The following is a 21,023-nucleotide window of genomic DNA, read 5'->3' as shown; positions in this document are numbered from 1 at the left end:
CTACATCAACATGTGTCCCCTCTTCTTCACGTCTCTTCTACATCAACATGTGTCCCCTCTTCTCCATGTCTCTTCTACATCAACATGAGTCCCCTCTTCTTCACGTCTCTTCTACATCAACATGTGTCCCCTCTTCTTCACGTCTCTTCTACATCAACATGTGTCCCCTCTTCTTCATGTCTCTTCTACATCAACATGTGTCCCCTCTTCTTCATGTCTCTTCTACATCAACATGTGTCCCCTCTTCTTCATGGCTCTTCTACATCAACATGTGTCCCCTCTTCTTCACGTCTCTTCTACATCAACATGTGTCCCCTCTTCTTCATGTCTCTTCTACATCACCATGTGTCTCCGCTTCTTCATGTCTCTTCTACATCAACATGTGTCCCCTCTTCTTCATGTCTCTTCTACATCAACATGTGTCCCCTCTTCTTCATGTCTCTTCTACATCAACATGTGTCCCCTCTTCTTCATGTCTCTTCTACATCAACATGTGTCTCCGCTTCTTCATGTCTCTTCTACATCAACATGTGTCCCCTCTTCTTCATGTCTCTTCTACATCAACATGTGTCCCCTCTTCTTCATGTCTCTTCTACATCACCATGTGTCCCCTCTTCTTCATGTCTCTTCTACATCAACATGTGTCCCCTCTTCTTCATGTCTCTTCTACATCAACATGTGTCCCCTCTTCTCCATGTCTCTTCTTCATCAACATGTGTCCCCTCTTCTTCATGTCTCTTCTACATCAACATGTGTCCCCTCTTCTCCATGTCTCTTCTACATCAACATGTGTCCCCTCTTCTTCATGTCTCTTCTACATCAACATGTGTCCCCTCTTCTCCATGTCTCTTCTTCATCAACATGTGTCCCCTCTGTGGAAAGAGACTCTGAAAGTTTCAGGAACAAAGATTCTCTCTCTTTTTGATCCATTTCTATAAAAACCTGTCTGAAAATGAGCTGATCAGATTTTGGCCACTTTGTGATGTCATAACGATGTGTTGTCTTGTGTAACCATTAGCCAATCAGCAACAAGGTAACCCCCCCCCCCCTTATCACCTGAATCTCCTCTAGAGCTCCATTGAGTTCTTTGTAACCAAATCTCTCTCAGAGGGGCGTGGGGAGGGGCTCCTTATTTCATCTGAAGTAACAGACAGAGAATCAGCACCTTTGAAACAGGGCTGAAACAGAGGGGATTATGGGTAATGCTGCAATGATCTGTTTGGTGTTTCAGCCAATGAGAGACAGGCTCTGTATATATCTGAGACCTGTAATATATTGATGAAAAACAGTATAATCGGGGACCTTTTCCTCTCTATGTGTCTGACCTCTGTTTCGTGGTGTGTTCAGGTGCGCATCGAGGACGACATCGCGGTGACGGCTGACGGCATCGAGCTGTTGACGTGCGTCCCTCGCACCGTGGAGGAGATCGAGGCGTTCATGGCCGACTCCGAAAAAACCTTCAGCCCCGTCGTCACCAGCCAGAAAGTCTGAGTGGAGTCTCGAAATAAATAGATTCATGATTTACTGCAGAAAAACACGAGCATATCCTTCAGTTCGCATGAAGTAACTACTCAATCAATCAATCAAGATTTTGTACTAAGCGTTAGAATAAGCGTGTTGTAATATTAAAATGAAATGTATGCAGTATCTTTTTTACAAGCTTTCAGAAATAGCAAAAGGGACAGACTCCACCTTATACATTAAAAGTGTTCATTTCGGTGCTGCCTTCATTTTTTAATATGGTTATTCTTATATTTCTCTCTTTGTACCCATTCACAAAATGCCGTGAAATCAATTTGAATAAACATTTTATTTGCAACTGTGTGCAGAAGAGAATTTCTGTTTATTAAGATGGTATTTTTAATGTTTTTTTTCGTATTTAATTACATGTATTTGATATATATTAAAGGTGGGGTAGGTAAGTTTCAGAGACCGGCTCGAGATACATTTTTTGTTATATTCCATGGAATGCTCTTAACATCCCGATAGCAATGAATATCTGAAGTGCTTTGACAAAAAATACATACAAAAATGTCATCTGTAGAAGCCGTAATACTGTAAAAAGTACAACCAATTGTATTGGTTGTACTTTTTACAGGATGGCCTACCTGCCTGTCAGCCTTCCATCGGGGCACAAACTTATCTCGTGCCCTCATTGGTCATGTGCGCGTTCGTGTGTGTTGGAGGAGGGGCGCTATAAGGAAGTGGCAGATTTTCTCCGGTTGTGTATTTTCAAATTCTAGCGATCTCGAGCCGGTTTCTCAAACTTACCTACCCCACCTTTAATCAAACTCAGCTTCTTCTATGCAACGGTAGAATCTGTTCTCCTCTATGCAAAAGTCTCTTGACGGATGCTACACCAGAATGTTGCGAGCAGTACTTAACATCAGCAGGAGTGTACATGTAACCAACAACATCCTGTACGAGGGAATACCAAGGGTGAGCGAGAAAACTGCAGCCAGGAGAATGAGACTAGCAGGACATTGCCAAAGGCATCAAGAGCTGCCAGCCGGCAAATTGGTGCTGTGGGAACCAACACGCGGGCATCGGTCACGAGGACGTCCCGCACAAACATACGTGGACGTACTCACGAACGACGCAGGAGCACAAAGCACCAATGAACTGGCCAGATGTTTGGAGAAGCGACGATGGAGGGCTCGCCTGAGGACGACCTAGAGAGATATTAGTACATTTGACCACAGTCTGTGTGAACTAGATAAGTCCTCTTGTCTTATTAACACACACATATGGTTTGAACTGTAACTCCTAAAATAGGTTGGACGCCATTGTCCTTAATTAAAGAATGACAGTTATTCTGTAAAGTGTACAAATAATGATTTCTATAGTGTGTCAAACACGTCATTAGTTACAATACCTTATACTTGATGTGATGGAAAAGGATGCATTAGCGTGGACGCTTTTGAACAGAATCAATCCTTTTTATTCAAAGATGTTTATAAAAAGTAGAATGTGAAATAAAATTCAATTTTAAATAGACAATGTCCGACACGTCCAGGTCAGTGATGCAATGCTGCATTGATTTGGAGTCACATGCTCACATGAAATGGAAGTGATTGAACCAAATCAATAGTTTTCAATAAAGAAATCTGTTTTTTCAAAAAGATATTTATATATTAAAGGAAGGTGTATTAAAATCAATAAAAAGAGGTGCATCTTACTCGTTCAGTTTAGTAATGCTGCATTGATTTGGACTCGTTAGGTCATGACATAGAACCAGTGGTGTAAACAGTGTTGGGAAAGTTCACTTTCTACATGAACTAGTTCAGTTCACAGTTCACACATTTTAAAATGAACTAGTTCAGTTCATAGTTCATAATTCAAAATGTTGAACTAAAGTTCATGGTTTCAAAAATGAACTAATTTATAGTTCATAGTTATTTTTTCAATAAGTTGCTGCGAGCTATTATTTGTCTCCTGTACGATGTTAATTGGCCATTTCAATGTTTGCAATATCCTCAGAGGGCCGTACAAGTTATTGACCTCTGCTTAATAAAACTAAAATCACAGCCCATTCATTTCATTCTGTGCAAAGAAAAAGCAACCTCTTAATCCAGATATCTCACCATGACTCACGTATGCATGCACGTGCAGGGTGTGGCGTGACCACCAAAACAGAAAGATATGGACACAAGATGTGTGCAAATGTATTTAGTTTCCTATCCATGTGAACATGATTTAAGTGGGGGGGACCTAACCTCCTCTAGGGGGGTCCGGGGGGCATGCTCCCCTGGCAAGATTGTTTGCACTATGAGAGCAACATTAGGAGATCTATGGACACATCTCTCAACACCCAAACACAACTGTAAGCAGATGTTCTTTTAATGTATGGATATTTGACAAATCACTCCCCTTTGAAACTGTATTCTTCTTTATTAATAACTGTCATATAGTATTTTATACCTGTTTACTTTATTCTCTTATTTTTTATAACTATAATGATCATATAAAGATGTGCCTTTACCTCACTGGTTGTAGACAAAGCTTCTTATATTCGTTAGCATAGCTAGCTAACCATGCTAATGATAACAACAAAGTTATTGACTGTATGACAGATGAGCAGATCGCAGAAACTGCGGCATGTGTATGGACTTATCGGTACTGCAATTACTGAAGTGCTGGAGTGGCGTCGAGACATATACCACGTAATGACACGTTAGGCTCGTGTTGTGTTCAAGGACCCTGACCTTGGCCAGGAAAAACAGGCACTAGCTTGTTTAATTTTTTTGCGGTCTAGATTTCTTTCATTTTTTTATTTTTTGCGTGTGTTTATAAATTACCTCGAGGGCCGTACCAAATTGTCTCGCGGGCCGTATACGGACGGAGGCCGGAGGTTCCCCACCACTGCCGTAGAGTCTCACTCTGAGCGAGTGCTGCTGCAGCTGCTCTCGGCTTCGTCCATACTAATTCATTCATTCAGTCATGCAATGCTCGCCGGTTCCGCGGTTCCACATTGTTTGTTGTGAGGAGTCTGATATATTTAGTATATTTATATTTTAGTGCGACAGCCAGGGGTGACAGGTGCGTCACAGGCAGCTTGCTGTTGCCAGATTGGGTAGTTTTCCGCATTATTTTGAAGCCTGTTTACGGTGTGTTTTAACTGGGTTTTCGGCTGAAAGGCATATGAAATCTGGCACACTTTTGAACGCCGTTATAATACAGTGCTGAGAATAAACGCACTTTTGAACGCCGTTATAGAGCGCTGAGAATGAACGCGTTCTCAATTACGTTCATCTAGCGGAAATACAGTACGTTCAGTTCACGTTCGCCCAAAATATGAACGCGTTCATGAACGATCGTTCATTGAACGCGTTCAGGTACATCACTGGGTGTAAAGTACATTTACTCAAGATACTTGTACTTTACTTGAGTATTTTAATGTTATGTACTTCTACTCCACTACAATTCAGAGTTACATTATGTACTTTTACTCACTACATGTATTTAATACCTTTAGTTACTTTACAGATGTGGATGAATGATGTGAAATACAATCAAGTGTTAAATCAGACTTTAGTTCCACCTGGAGTAAATCCACCAGCTACCCTGCAGTCTACAAAGTACTTCAAACTAGCTGCACCTTCACCAGCTTTGAGAACACTTTCATGATCAATCATTATAAAACATATCATATATATTATTCTGAAATGGACCAATCTGCACAATGACTTATGACTTGATTACTGTCGCTACTTTAAAGGTCCCATGTCATGGCCATTTCCACTGATCATAATTCCATTGTTGAGGTCTAATAGAATAGATGTATATTGTGCAATTTTCCAAACTCACATTGGTTTCTCACAGCATCTCTGTAAACTACGTGTATTCACTGAATGTCCCTCTCTGCCTTTAACGGCTCGTTGTAGCTCCAATAGCTCCAGCCCCCACCCTCCCTGTGAGCACAGTGTGCTCTGATTGGTCGGGACGTTGTGAATCGCACTGAGCTCCGTGGAGGTGTGAGCTGAGCACACACAAAGTCACAGCCGAAGTAAAAACAATAAGTGTGGCTTGATGTTGAGTAAGAAAAAGGTTGATAAACGCAGTGAGAATGGGTTTCACTCTGCAGAGAGAATTTCGCCGCGATCCCAACTGTCTGTTATCAGCCAGCAGCCGGGGAGGAGAGATCAGCAGTGTGTGTGTGAGGAAGTCCGTGGATTGGTCAATTTGGACCAATCAGCGGGGGCTTAAAGATCAAATGCAAAGGTTTTTTTATAATTGCCAGTAAAATTGAAATCATATAGCTACAACACTATCTAAGATATTGCAGTATTAAAATCGGAGATAATATGCGTCTGGCAATGCGCAATATTTATTTTGTTCAACCCCCAACACCAAGTCCGATGATTTATTTTCTCAGCCGCTCCTCCGCAAGATGGCGTCGCGTGACGTCAGAGTTGCCAAACAAACAAACCCAGGCTTATCGCTCACAGCGGCTCCCGCCGATAGTACAACTTAGTTTCGTCTATCATGTCTGATTCTGAGTCGGAGGCCACCCAATATCTGGAGTATGTTGTCGACATCCAACCATATTTATACGAGCCTCTGATGTCGAAGAGGAAATACAAGGAAACGTCACCTGAATCACCGATGAAAGTGCTGACGGCGATTATCTATATGTGAATAATAATAAGTGAATGTGTAACACGAAATTCAGTAAAAATAAATTACATGAATTACTTTAAGGTACCTGTGTATGGTTGTCTTATTGTATAATAGTTGTGCATAAAATGAAGAAAAACATTATGTGTAGTATGGTCAAAAGTATAAAAACAAACAAAATAATGTACATAGTGTTTAATTAATTAATTATTATTATAAGAACAAAATAGTGCCACGGGCTCTGTAGCTTACCTCCATATGAACTCTGAAAGAAACACAGCAGAAATTCTCAACACACCCCAGAGTTATCGTCCAGACCAGCTGCTCAACGGAAGAGTGTTTTTGAATCATCTGGATTTAAATGCATAACTCATATCAGACCTCAAACCTAACATGACCACAGCAGTCTTCTCAAAATAAACTAGATATGCACAATTGTATCCCCCTGGTAACCCTCATAAGTATAACCAAGATCAACATGAAATGAATTGATTTTGAGCACCAGTACAAAAAAGAAAGATGTGTAGTGCCGAGAGATAGGGAGTCGCAGGCGGTGCAATGGAGCTACACAAGTTGACTTTATTTGTTACATGTTGTCCGGTTGCAGTCCGGGAAGAAAGAGAGAGAAGACAGGAGGGCACACAATATATATAGAGATCCACATACATGTCCATGTGGAAACAAAACCTCCCACTGTAGTTCCATGTGTGGATTATGTAACCCAGTGTGTGCGTGTGCGTGTGTGTGTGTGTGTGTGTGTGTGTGTGTGTGTGCGCGCGTGCGTGTGTGTGGTTTGTTCAGGTTGTTGCAGGTGCTGATGAGCCACGCCTGTGGGCGCATGGCTATCTGATGAGCTGCACCTGGTGAAGCGGGATAAAGGAGGAGCCCAGGCGGTTGCGTCGGTCTCACTCCTCTGGGCACTTTCTCGGTGCCAGCCTCGGGGACCTGTGGCTGGTTTTTGTGATTATATTGTAAATAAGAGAATAAACACTTGTTATTCTCTTACCCTTCGTCTCGCCTCCCTGCTTTTTGTTGCAGCCCAGGAGCCGAGTACGAAGGGTAAGAGAATAACAGAAATAACAAGTGTTTATTCTCTTATTTACAATATAATGACAAAACCCAGCCACAGGTCCCCGAGGCTGGCACCGAGAAAGTGCCCAGATCCGTCTTCATCGAGATCTATGGGAGGAGGCTGGTACGGTGTCCCGATCGTTGTGGTGAGGAGTGCAGTCTGTTGTCCGAAGTCCGAACCAGATTTGAGGTCCAAAGTACAGGTTCCCCTTGACGCTTTTTTCTGAGATGGAAAATCTCTCTCGTACGTTTGAGTGGCACGGTTTTGCAGCTGTAATAAAATTGGAAAATAACAAATTGAACATTTACAAGATGAACAATCTTGATTGTGTATTACAACAGCAGTAAAATTAGAGGGCATGTGTCCATTAAAAAAGGCTGATATTGGTACTAGTATATATATATATATATATATATATGTGAACAACTACATCATGATGATTTGTTCTTTATTCTTTTGTTTACCTCTACTTCGGTTTGCATGGCTCCAGAAGAGTGTGGCTCCTCTGTCCCAATCTCCTCGACTTCAGTATCTCCCTCAATGTCAGGATCCTCAGTGTCTGTGCTGGTGTCCTGCATCAAGCTTTTCACCACCTGTTTGAAGGAATATTTTAACCTATTAAGCCCTGAGCCTGTTTGTCAGGTTTCAGGCTCGAAAATGCCACTAACACAACAAAGACTATATCTTCACTTGTAAAAGGGGTACATTAATTAATTGTTCACACTTTTCCGTTATGAGTGGAGGAGCGATGAATGAGCTGCAGATAAACTTCAATGCTAACAGTGAATTAGCCACGAGCGAAAAATGCTAACCTATTACTGCACCGAAATCACTCCTAGTTCCCTTATTACTTATCCTAGTTCCCTTATTACTTATCCTAGCTGCACATCCAACACATTGTTTATGATCGTAAAGACACAGAATCTAACGGTGCCCACCTCTGTAAGCAATACAACTTAATAAAACTGCAATTCCGTTATCTGCGTTATCTGCTGTGCTCCGTGCGCTTTGAAATCTAATCAAAAGTTGTTTACCTCAATTCTTTGGCGTTTCGCCATCGCCCGGCTCTTTCGTTCTTTCAGTGGTTTCTTGTGCTGAAATATGCAGGGGACGGCTCCGGGTTTCAGCCTCCGATGTACTATTAATGCTTCTGCACCAACAGCCTTGATGATAGCAGGATCAACGCCGTATGCATCACACGCGAAGTGGTCAGAACACAACTTGCTCTATGTTGTCGGTTGCCAGCCAACACGATTCACTAAAATAATCAATTTTTGGTGGATGATTTGGTCTTTGGGAAATGCATGGAAAACTCTCCCAGATCCCGCACCGTTCGTACAACAAAAAGCACAACAATAACCCATGTTAATTCCGTGTGTGACCGAGACTGCCGAGTCGGGATATTTGGCTGTTTGGCAACAACGACGTCACGCGCGCAGAGGCTGAAATTCAGAAATTCAGACGGCTTTGGGTCGAGTTTTGTATCAATAAAAAGCTTTTTTTCGGGTGTATTAACTCGATTTAAATAAAATAAAAAATACAGGCAGTCTTAAAAACAACATTTCTATAAAAATGTAGCATATTTGGAAGCTTTGCATTTGATCTTTAACGTAACGGCTCCACGGATTGGTCCATTTGGTTCCGGGTACCGCATGACCGTATCGCGTCATACTGTAGCTCTGGGCGCGGCTTCTGGCCATTCCTACGTCACGATACCCAGGAAGTAAACAATGGACAATGACGTATCTCCAACGAGGCGTTTTGGGGAGGTATTTTCTGTGTTAGAGTTTTACTCGCTACAGGGTGTACTTTGAGGATTTTGACTCTGCAGACTGTTTACATGCATAAAAACCTTCATAACTCACAAACGGACGGGTAATAACTGGAAAAGCATGACATGGGACCTTTAACTATATTTTGATGATAATACTTTTCTACTTTTACTTGAGGAATATTTTGAATGCAGGACTTTTACTGTAACAGAGTATTCCTACACTCTGGTACTTCTACTTTTACTCAAGTACAAGATCTGAGTACTTCTACTTTTATTCAAGTACAAGGTCTGAGTACTTCTACTTTTACTCAAGTACAAGATCTGAGTACTTCTACTTTTACTCAAGTACAATATCTGAGTACTTCTACTTTTATTCAAGTACAAGATCTGACTGAGTACCATACCTGTTGATTTTGATGTTTTATGTATAGCATTTGAAATGTTAATACTCTGGCTCCATCATGTGGTAGCATAAAGAATGACAGTCTCGTAGACACAAAGCATTTACAAACAGAAACTCTATTACTTGACATTTATCCTTTAAAGTGCACCCATCATGCTATCTTTAGGCAATAGCATAGGTCTCAGATATATACAAATATAGAAAAAACATGTCTATGAAGTGTTTTGCTCAAAATACCAAACAGATCACCCATTCTAGCCGTGCCTCATATCCCTCTATTCCACTTCCTGTTTCAAAAGTGCTGATTTGGGTATGAAGCTTTAAAAAAATAAATAATTGATACAAAATAAAAAGGAGGGGTCTGAGCTCATGCGGGACCCGGCAGCTACCGTCTAAACTAAATGCTGCCGTGATGAAACGCCATATCATGGATCATCAAGGATTCTCTCTGAAACAGTCTGGAGCTCAAAGGCTTTCTCTCTTGCCGGTTATACCACAAGGTGAGTTCCTTTTTACTTCCTGCTTCTTCACACACATGCTCTCCAGTACAGGTTAGCTCTGAGTGTTAGCGATGCTAATGTAAACACGACCATATTACGTCCAAAACAGTCGGGCGTTGTTTCTGATAGCAACTTTCTGATTGGGCCGTGGGTCCACATTTCAGATATTACGTCATATCGGACGCAGATCTGGATCAGCTCCGTTGTTCCCCGTTTTTAGAGATTTGAGTACGGAGGAAAAGAGAGAGGGTTTTATTTGCTGACGCTGCGTGAGTTCCCCGACACACCGGGGACACATGTTGATGTATAAAAGACATCAGAAAGTGCATTTTGCATCATAGGTCCCCTTTAAGTTAAGCACTGCTTTTTAATAGAAATGACTGATATAAAAAGTAACTGCCAATATGTGACAGTCTTAAATATGCGTCTGAGCAAAGCCGCATCAAAGTAGAAATCACACCACTATGCTGTAAAGTGTACACTTAATTAGTATTTTGTTTATTTCAGAAGAGCAATCCTTGTGAAGATCAACTGTTGAACACTAGAAACGTAAAATAAGGCACATACAGAAGTTTAATGAGCTACTGAATACTGAAACACCCTGGTATTTTATATCTAATCTGATCGTTTTGGGGGGAAATCCAGAATAATCCTGTCATGCTGGCACATTTTCAACCTTTAGAGATTGAATTAATTGTAATACTTGAGTCATGCTGTACATGGATACACATACAGTACTTCTGATCAGAGGTCAGGTTATAGTGCATGGAGGGAAATGATTACATATAGTACAAAAGAAACACTTGAGAGGTACTGTGTGCAGGTCGTGTCTGAAACTGATTGAACCTCATATTCGCCACACAGATCAATAGCTGTAAAATACTGTCATCTGTACAATCAAATATTATTATACTTTTTTTATCATTGGTGATCTATCGTACACGTGTGGAATGATCATCTCCCACAGAAAATATATTTATATACATGCACTTTTAACATTTGCCTAATCATATTTAGATGTTTCAACATCTGCTTATCCCATCCAGCAGCTTGAATTCAGTTCAAAGGCTGTGATTGGTGGAGAGTCAATGTTTTATCCCCACAGCCAATGAGAGGCCAGTGTGGGCCATAAAGCACTCGTCTCCATGGGAACCACTCAAATAAATAACTGAAGAGGGGCTTCTTCTCTTCAGTTGCTGGAGGACCTTTATCATTCACTCTGTCATGTACACGGTTATTAAACAGACTGCAGTTACAACTCCTGGCCTATAGGGGGAAAAAGTGGTTTGCTTCTTCGTAGGCGTCAGAAATCTATGCCACAAAGATATTTTCTGGATAAAGGAAACCGCATCAGGTCCAGGGAGGATGCACTGCATTTGTTTTTCAAGAAAAATAGTAAATTTGTCACTGTCTTTGTTAAAAAGAATACTGTTTTTTCTAACCGCTAGTTATTTTTTATGCAAACAATTGCAGAAAACTATGTTTTTCAGCCTCTCAAATATAAAGATGTTCTGGTTTTCTCTGTTTTATATCTTATTAAAAGTAAATCTCTTTGGGTTTTGGACTTTTAAAAAACTGGGATGGGCATTGTTCACTCTTTCTGACAGTATATAGACAAAACAATTGATAGATTAATCGATATGAAAATAATCTTCAGCTGCAGCTCTGGTTACAAATCTTTGGTCAAGGTGTCAAAAAGTTGAAAAAGGTGAAACCGCATCGACTTCATGTGACATTCGTCCATAGATCTGACCATTGAAGAGTACAAAAACACATCAGAACTAATATACTTTCTCAATATCGTCCACTTTAAACAGTTTACAGGTGCTGTCCTCTTCATATCCTGTAATCCACAGCAGCCATCATTGGTGGAAGTGGACTGCAAATATCTTGAAACAAAAACAGAGGTGGTTAAAATCCATTTTAAAAAGGTGTCTTGTATGTTCCTCTGTCCGCTGATAGTCTCTGTCCCGTCTCCAGATGTCTCTTTATCCAGAGAGTGGATTCCTGTCCTCCACTCTCTTCAGCTTTCTCCAAACTAGTGATGGGAATTGGCTCCGTTCCTTTCCCAGAGACGTTCAAAAGAGAAGGTTCTTTTTAAGACGGCGGGGTTAATAGGTTTATCTGCTAAATAATCACCAGGATAATGATTGACTGTATTGCCAGAAATCTACTTTTGCTCACAGAAAAATGTATAACTTGCTGCAGCCAGCCAAACTACTACTCAAGCAGCATGCCATCATCTATGGAACATTTGCATTCAGGAAAGCAAGTTCCTGTGAAGGCGAGTGGATTTAAGGCAGGCAGTGAACCAACGATAGAAAGAACGGCTCACACCAAGTACGACTCGGTTCCCTTCGTTCGGACCAAAGAGAAGTCGGATCGTTCTCGTACGTGACATCAATACTCCAAACGAACCCACTTAAAGTCTTCAGTTTCCTTCCCTGGCCGTCAAAACAAGCGTCCATTGAAGCCAGGGTCCGGGGGGGGTTAGCTGCGGCTCCTCTGGACGGACTGTCTCTGGACGGACTGTTTTTGTTTTTGGGCGACTCGGGAACAGGACGCACAGCAGGAGGTTTTGTAGTAATCGTAGACGCAGAGCCGAGCCTGGACCACCACGTTACAGTTGAAGTACTTATCTCTGCAGTTCTCATCTGAAACAGAGAGAAGACTTGATTGTTTATTGGGTTTTTTCAACAGCATACAGTTATTCTATCAGAGCATGTATCAAAAGTAGGTCAACAAATCTTCACTTACAACAAATACAACAAATAAATAAATAGAAAACCGGTCAGCTAAAACAACAACGTCAATAATAAACCTCCTCCCCGCTGTGGGGGAAACTTCTGAAGCACTTGGACTCAGGACTCAAAGAGAAACGATGGAGAGCTGGAGCTTTGATGGCAAACACTGGCGGTTTATTTGGAGCTTCGGCCGGAGAATTCACCTGACATGTCACGGGCCACGGTCTGACCGCACGGTAGAGATGCCACAATACATTCTGAAGAGCCCTCCTGTAGCTCCAGGTTTTAACTAGTTCAGAGAGAATAATCAACATTCCTCAATAGATAGACCAAACAGCTGAGGACACTGGATCACAGTTGTTGTGGCTCATGGCTCGATCTACACCCCGAGAAGGATGCTCCAGGTTCCACAACAATAACTACCTCTGACCGAGAGCTGCCCGGTCACAAACTGGTAACAACAACAACTTGCTCCTTTAGGGAGATAGCGGCTGCTCAAGGTGTGTCAGCTGCGTCAGAGGGCGAAAGGTAAACATGTATACAGAATTATTCTCTGACGCCTGTGACAACCCGTCCAGTGTTGGGACCATAGACTGCATGGACGTAGTCTCCGTGACGTCACCCATAGGATTCTGCAGAGTTGCCGTGAAGCCCTTAGTAGGCGGAGTCGGCCACTAACGGCTCGACTGTGACGTCAGAGTCTATTCCCGCCTGCTCCAAATAAGGGCAAAGAGGCGGAGCCGAGGCGGGAGCTGCTGCCTCCGAACTGGAAGTAAACAGAGCTAGCTCAGGCTAAGAAGCTAAGCTAACATGAAATACATGCATACCAAGTTACTGCTAACAGTGTAGCTCCCCTATATAAACGTTACATTCATCAAACGAGACAATCTGCAGGAGAATTAGCTATATTTTGTTATTCTGAATGCTCGTCATTCACACGTTGAGAAAAGACGGACTCCACCGCCCGGACCTAACTAGTGGGCTAGCTCCGGGACGCCGGCTGTTCCCCAGAGTTTGCCGCTTGGTTGGGACCCCTCCAAAATGCAAAAGTTTAATCAGGAATGATTGGGAACTTTATCTTCTTAACACATTTGAAAAAAGGGCCCCATATTTGCACCTGTTAAGCCCGGGAGCTGCATGAAATAATTTAAACCATATTTAAAGAACTGGACCGGTGGCGGAAAGTGACTACTTTTACTCAAATTCTGTATTCATTTTTTAAGTACTTTTTCTTGCTATTATTCACGTTACAGTTGAAGTACTTGTTTTTATTTGATGTATGAAATAATTAAACCATACAGTATATAAAGTACTGGATAGTAACTTAACTCAAGTACTATACTTAAGTACAACTTTGTACTTCCATTGTTCTTTTTACTTCATTGATTTGATGACTTTATTCACATGTTTAGTTTTTTTTTCTTTTTTCGAGCGTGTAAAACCAAAGAAAATATAAATGAAACAAAAGACGATACAGTACTATACACATGAATGCAATAACAAAACGAAATATTTAATTAATTGAATAATCTGTAGTATCATTGTCTGATATCAATAAACAACAAAGCTTTAGTTAATTACACGTCCGACATGAAGATTCAGATTATTAATACGAAATATAAACAACACATTCTTTATCATGTTTATTAAGCTTGACTTTATTGGGCTTTTGGTGAAAATCACACACAACTTATAGTTATTGTCAAATAAAAATAAAGGATCCTCCTTAGCCAGCTCTTTTTTAAAATTTTATTCATCTACTTAACTTGGATGCACTCGCTCACATTCCTACGATTGAATAATATCAATTGTTCTCTAATGGTCCGTGCAGATTGAGCATTTTAGTTTGTGTACATTATGATGCTAATATGTTTGTACCTTAACTTAAGTGAATGTTTAAATGAAGAGTATTGGACACTGTATTAATATGCTTACTTGTGTAAAGGAACCAGTGCTGCTCGGACTTCTACTAACTAACAGTTTGGGTATTGAAACCTTGCTCAATCAAGATTCAAGGCTTTTATTGTCATGCGTACATAGCTACGGTGTAGTCATGACGATGACAATCTTAGGTCACAGGCTCCAACAGTGCAACACAATAAAACAGATAAAATAGTGCAAGTAAACACAATAAAATAGAATATAAGTAGTGCCATAAGAGTCTATATACAAGTAATTGGAATATGATATATTAGATAAATAATTAGTTGCAGACGGATGGATGTTCTAGTTCACTCACTAGTAGCATTATACAACTCCTCCTCTCCTCATGCTCACACAAAGACGCATCCATCAGATTAAAAACTCAGTGACATTTCAGATGGAGAGAGGACTGACCTATGTTTGGGGTGCAGGGCTCCGGGCTGCAGTCCTCTCTCCCTCCTGGTTTCAGTTTCTGATCACAGGCGTCGCTCGGCAGCGAGTCGTCCGACAGGCAGCGAACCTCCCGCACACGGAAACCGCCCTCACAGGTTTTTGAACACTGGAAGAAACACGGGTCGCAGACAGCAGTCAGTCAAAGGTTCGTAAAACCAAACCATGAAGCTTTGTCTACTGTTAAATCTACTTTCTAGAGCAGGGGTGTCAAAACTACGGCCCGGGGGCCAAATGCGGCCCGCGGACCATTTCGAATCGGCCCTCAGCTAATTCAATCAATCAATCAATCAATGTTTATTTATATAGCCCAATATCACAAATGTTACATTTGTCTCAGTGGTCTTCACAGTGTGTACAGAATATCAGTATGACAATACGACAATAATTCAAAAAGTAAAATGGAATACGGCCCACGAATGAAACTTTTGCTTGTTTTATATTGTACTTCTTAAATATGAATGTAAACATATATTACACCGTAGTATTCATGTGTAAATAAGCCCAAATAAATTCAGTCAATTAAAGTTGGAAACATTTTCTAACATATCTTAGTTGATAAGAAAAAGCCCAATGACTTATTTACCTAACAAGCTTGAAATACACCCTTCATATTCCTCCTTATTATAATAACTCTGAGGCTTCTGCTTTATGAGCTGCCAACACTCACAAGCATCACTTACCTACATTTGATTGACTTTGCTAACTTATAACTTCACTTCTGAGACGATATACCTCTCGTGAGTCGCCAAACCCTTCGTATATTTTTCTGTATGTGCCCCTCGGTGAAAAAAGTTTGGACACCCCTGGATTAGGGTTGCTACCAACATCATCAACCCTGGCCATTGATCAGTCATCAGGAGCAGTAGGGAGTGGATTTGATTAAAGTGGAGAGGGTTCAAAGGTCACTCACAGCGCTCCAGTCCGTGTGGAACCACTTCGCCCCGCAGGCCTTCAGGGTGCAGCTCTGCTGGCCGAGGGGTCGGTCCAGAGAGGAGCACTCGTACGGAGGAACGACGGAGAGTCCTTCCTCCGACTTCATCAAACACACCACGGCCCTCTGATGGCTGCCCGCACCGCACTCTGCTGAGCACTACACACACACACACACACACACACACACACACACACACACACACACACACACACACACACACACACACACACACACACACACACACACACACACACACACACACACACACACACACACACACACACACACACACACACACACACACACACACAAATAACAGTCAATAACACAATCAGACAATATCATTATATATACAATATATTTATAATATGTAAATATAAAGTCCCAGATAAACCCAGTGCAACCACCTGCATTTCATTTCACATTCTGATCAGGTCTATCATATTCTATTCACAAGTCACTGACAACATTCTCTGCACATTTAGCTTATTGTATTGATTTATTTTGACATGTATGGAGTTTACAGTCAGCAGCGTTTTCAAATCCTGCTTTTTTTTCCTTTTTTTTTTTTTTTTTTTTTTTAAATACGACTATTGGCGAAAACCAAGTCGTATTTATCTTTTAAAGACCTAGAAATGGTTATTAATGCCTTTTTAACCTCAAGACTGGACTACTGCAACGCTCTGAGTGTGGGTATGGACCAGGCCTCAATTAGACGGCTGCAGCTAGTGCAGAACGCAGCTGCACGTCTTCTCACTGGCCACGAAAAGCGTGACCACATCACCCCAATTCTGGCCTCACTGCACTGGCTTCCAGTTCGGTTCAGAATTGATTTGTTTTTAAAGCCCTAAATGGGCTGGCTGCGGCCTATAGAGCTGAACTCCTCCAGCGCTACACCCCAGCCAGAGCCTTGAGGTCTGCCGACCAGCTGCTGCTGGTAGTGCTCAAGACCAGGCTCTGGAACACTCGGCCCCCCCTTGTGAGGTCAGCCCAGACCCTAGGGGTTTTTAAATCCTCACTAAAGAAGACTCACTTCTTCTCTCTCGCCTTTTAGTCAGAGCGGAGTACTGTATGACTCCTGACTATTCCCTATGTTTTTGTTTTTTATATTTCTGTTGTAAATTATTGTCTTTTATTGTGATTGTAGTAATGTGTTTTTATTACATGTAGGTACAGCACTTTGGCTCGACCAAAAATCGCTTTTAAATGTGCTGTATGAATAAAACTTGATTTGATTCACTTCATCTGCATTACTTGCACATTGGTCTATTTCTCTTCTGTTTCCTCTTGCACTATTTTCATAGTTTTTGTCAAATTGCTTCATATTATGTCTTATATATATATATCTCAGTGTTTCGCCTATATACAAATAGCGGCGGCGCAGCACCGCTATTTGGCGCCAGCCAGGTACCCACAAAAATTAAAATATATATTATTTTTTTTTACTTCTTTTTTTTAATAAAATAATAATGAGTGGAGAGCTTTTTTCATTTTTGATTGTTTGTTATGTGGATTTTTAGTATTTGTGTTACTGTATGTTCAATAAAGGTGTATTTTTGCTAAATCTCGAGACATTGCCACTGTATGTACTGGCAGGGCCGATTTTTGGCATAGTAATATAGTAATAGTAGTAATAGTAATCGCCTAGGGTGCCAGATCTGGGAGGCGCTGCGCTGGTAGCTCTGGGAGGGGAAAAAACATGTTTGACCGTTGGTGCTAATCCTAGGCCTTGATGTAACAACATTCATAATTAAGTAAATGTAACACCCTTTTCACCCCGGTTACACTTTTAATTTGCCCTGTACGGTGGGCGCTGTAAGTGATGATGTTTTCGGGGATGTTGGCTTATCAACCCGGAGCTCAGCCAAAGTGCGAGCGAGAGAGCGAGCGAGGGAGAGAGAGAGAGGGCGCACCAGTACCGGCGCTGTTGTTATTAGAATCTGGTGCTAGCTGCGCTAACAGATATAAGAAGTAGATATTTTTCTACAACCAGGGTGGAGGAGAGCTCTCCTGTCAGTTGGCTTGGCAACAGGATGGTCACCAGTTCAAGTCCCGGCAAGACCAAGTGCTACCGAGGTTGAACGGCGCCCTGAGCAAGGCACTGTGCCTTGCTGTATATGTGTAAATGGCAGCACACTGCTCCTAACACAGGATGGGTCAAATGCAGAGAAACAATTTCCCCACGGGGATTAATAAAGTATATCAAATATATCAAATAAATGTTCAAAATAAATCGTCCCGGGGGGGCATACCCCCGGACCCCCCTAGAGGATGTGACGTCCACCCCCCAATCAAAACATGTTCATACAATACTGAATTTGAAGCCATTTTGACGTATATTACCTATGTCAATACGTTTCTGTTTTTGTTGTGTATTTATCTTTTGTAGAGATTTTTCATTTATTCTTTATATATAAAATCTCGCCTAGAGCAGCAAATTGTCTAGAACCGGCCCTGGTACTAGGCCTCATGACGAGCCTTTCTTGTGCTGGCAGACACATAGAAACAAATTGGCGGGGCGCACTTCGCGCGCACACACACTAAAACATTCCACGCGCTCCGCACTCACATTATGCTGGGCCCACGTGCCTTAGCACCGCTGCTATGACTCCATCCTAGGGGAAACACTATCTATATTGCATTGTTGGTGGAGCCTGGGACTTCAGATTCTCATTGGCATTTCTACACTGTCTTTGTCAAAGATTTCAAAGCTTTTACATCTTGAATCTCTCCCTCCTACCTGGCTCCAGGGGCCCGTGAACCACTCGATGCGGTTCTCACAAGCTCCGCTGTTGCAGACCTGAGAGTTTGGGGGTCTCTCGCTGCCGCAGCCCTCCAGAGGGAGACCGCTGACGTGGTTCGTGAGGCAGAGAACTCCTCGCGTCCGAACACCCATCCCACACTCAGCCGAGCACTGTGGAGAACAATTCATGCGGTTGATTTGATTCCATTTCAGCACATCACTTTGTATGTGTGTTGAGGTACACTGCCTTCAACAGCTGTTCCAGTAAGAGCAGCTCTGCATGCGTTATAAGATAAGGTCAAATACGATTATTGATCCCAAATTGGGATTGTTTGTGTTGCAGCAGCATAAAAACATTACAATACACATTTAAAAGACTAGAAATAAACAAGAAAGTAGAAAATATACACGTTGAATTTACAAATTAACAAAAACAAATCAAGTTATTATATATACATAAGTATGTGAGAGATGGAATATTAAATATTAAACTGGATATATAAATAATAATAATAGATTTATTTTGTTAGCGCTTTTACAGGTGCTCAAAGTCGCTTTACAAAGATGAAAAGAATAACAAATATATATAGTTAAAGTCAAATTAAAATCAAGCAATACAAAAACAATCACTCATTAAAAGCCAGATTGAAGAGGTGAGTTTTTGTAAGTTTTTTGAAGGTGGTGAGGTCGGTGAAATAAATGTCAAATGTACAGTGAGATTGTAAATCCAAGAGAAGCTACGGAGCAGAGAGTTCTCTGTGTATCAGTCAGTAAGTGTTGTCGAGTAAAAGCGACAAAACTGAAATACAATACAGTATTACAATATATACAGAATTACTGAGTTTCAGTTTTGCCTGATTTCCAACGATACATATTGCAGTTCAAATGTCTTAATCTACTTTGGATTAGAATAAATCATGGTATCTAATTTTCCCTCTCAAAACATGGGATATAAATGTAACTGTAAATGATAATGTGAACATTTATTTTATTTTATGTCTTTCTATGCATCTACATCAATGTCACAATGTTTATATTCTAGCCAAATAGTTATTGTATGTTCATACTTGTCACTTGGGATAAAGGCACTCTATTCAGTGAATATTAATCGACATGTGTTGTCTTTGTGGTTGACAGAATATATATTAAAAACATATATATATAATATCCTGATTGAAAGATAGATCTTGGATGCATAAAGACCAGAGGTGGGAAGTAGTGGAGTACAAATACTTCGTTACTGTACAAGTACATTTCTCTGGTATCAGTACTTTACTCCACTACTTATTTTTCTGAAGAGTTTTTACTTTGACTTCTTACATGTTGAACACAAATACCTGTACTTTCTACTTCTTACATGTTGAACTCAAATACCTGTACTTTCTACTTCTTACATGTTGAACTCAAATACCTGTACTTTCTACTTCTCACATGTTGAACTCAAATACCTGTACTTTCTACTTCTTACATGTTGAACATCAAATACCTGTACTTTCTACTTCTCACATGTTGAACACAAATACCTGTACTTTCTACTTCTCACATGTTGAACTCAAATACCTGTACTTTCTACTTCTTACATGTTGAACTCAAATACCTGTACTTTCTACTTCTCACATGTTGAACTACAAATACCTGTACTTTCTACTTCTTACATGTTGAACTCAAATACCTGTACTTTCTACTTCTCACATGTTGAACTCAAATACCTGTACTTTCTACTTCTTACATGTTGAACACAAATACCTGTACTTTCTACTTCTTACATGTTGAACACAAATACCTGTACTTTCTACTTCTCACATGTTGAACACAAATACCTGTACTTTCTACTTCTTACATGTTGAACTCAAATACCTGTACTTTCTACTTCTTACATGTTGAACACAAATACCTGTACTTTCTACTTCTTACATGTTGAACACAAATACCTGTACTTTCTACTTCTTACATGTTGAACCCAAATACCTGTACTTTCTACTTCTTACATGTTGAACTCAAATACCTGTACTTTCTACTTCTTACATGTTGAACCCAAATACCTGTACTTTCTACTTCTTACATGTTGAACACAAATACCTGTACTTTCTACTTCTCACATGTTGAACCCAAATACCTGTACTTTCTACTTCTACATGTTGAACACAAATACCTGTACTTTCTACTTCTTACATGTTGAACACAAATACCTGTACTTTCTACTTCTTACATGTTGAACACAAATACCTGTACTTTCTACTTCTTACATGTTGAACTCAAATACCTGTACTTTCTACTTCTTACATGTTGAACACAAATACCTGTACTTTCTACTTCTTACATGTTGAACCAAATACCTGTACTTTCTACTTCTTACATGT

At 40.8% G+C, this 21,023-nt stretch overlaps 2 protein-coding genes across 2 annotated transcripts in view; one reads left to right on the top strand and one right to left on the bottom strand.

The window, feature by feature from the left end:
- Window positions 1-1,819, top strand: part of pepd (peptidase D) — a 35,423-nt gene extending 33,604 nt beyond the window's left edge. Inside the window, 1 exon segment of the mRNA XM_034077454.2 lies at window positions 1,348-1,819. Coding sequence (XP_033933345.1) covers window positions 1,348-1,491 — 144 coding nt within the window. The 3' untranslated portion in view covers window positions 1,492-1,819.
- An 8,562-nt stretch (window positions 1,820-10,381) lies between these two features.
- Window positions 10,382-21,023, bottom strand: part of LOC117442748 (thrombospondin type-1 domain-containing protein 4-like) — a 95,286-nt gene continuing 84,644 nt past the window's right edge. The window contains 4 exon segments of the mRNA XM_034078700.1: window positions 10,382-12,520; window positions 14,948-15,092; window positions 15,897-16,076; window positions 18,661-18,834. Of these exon segments, the coding sequence (XP_033934591.1) occupies window positions 12,357-12,520; window positions 14,948-15,092; window positions 15,897-16,076; window positions 18,661-18,834 (663 nt within the window). The 3' untranslated portion in view covers window positions 10,382-12,356.

This window comes from Pseudochaenichthys georgianus, chromosome 3, assembly GCF_902827115.2.
Source record: "Pseudochaenichthys georgianus chromosome 3, fPseGeo1.2, whole genome shotgun sequence".
NCBI lineage: Eukaryota > Metazoa > Chordata > Actinopteri > Perciformes > Channichthyidae > Pseudochaenichthys > Pseudochaenichthys georgianus.
This window is presented reverse-complemented; position numbering and strand designations above follow the sequence as displayed.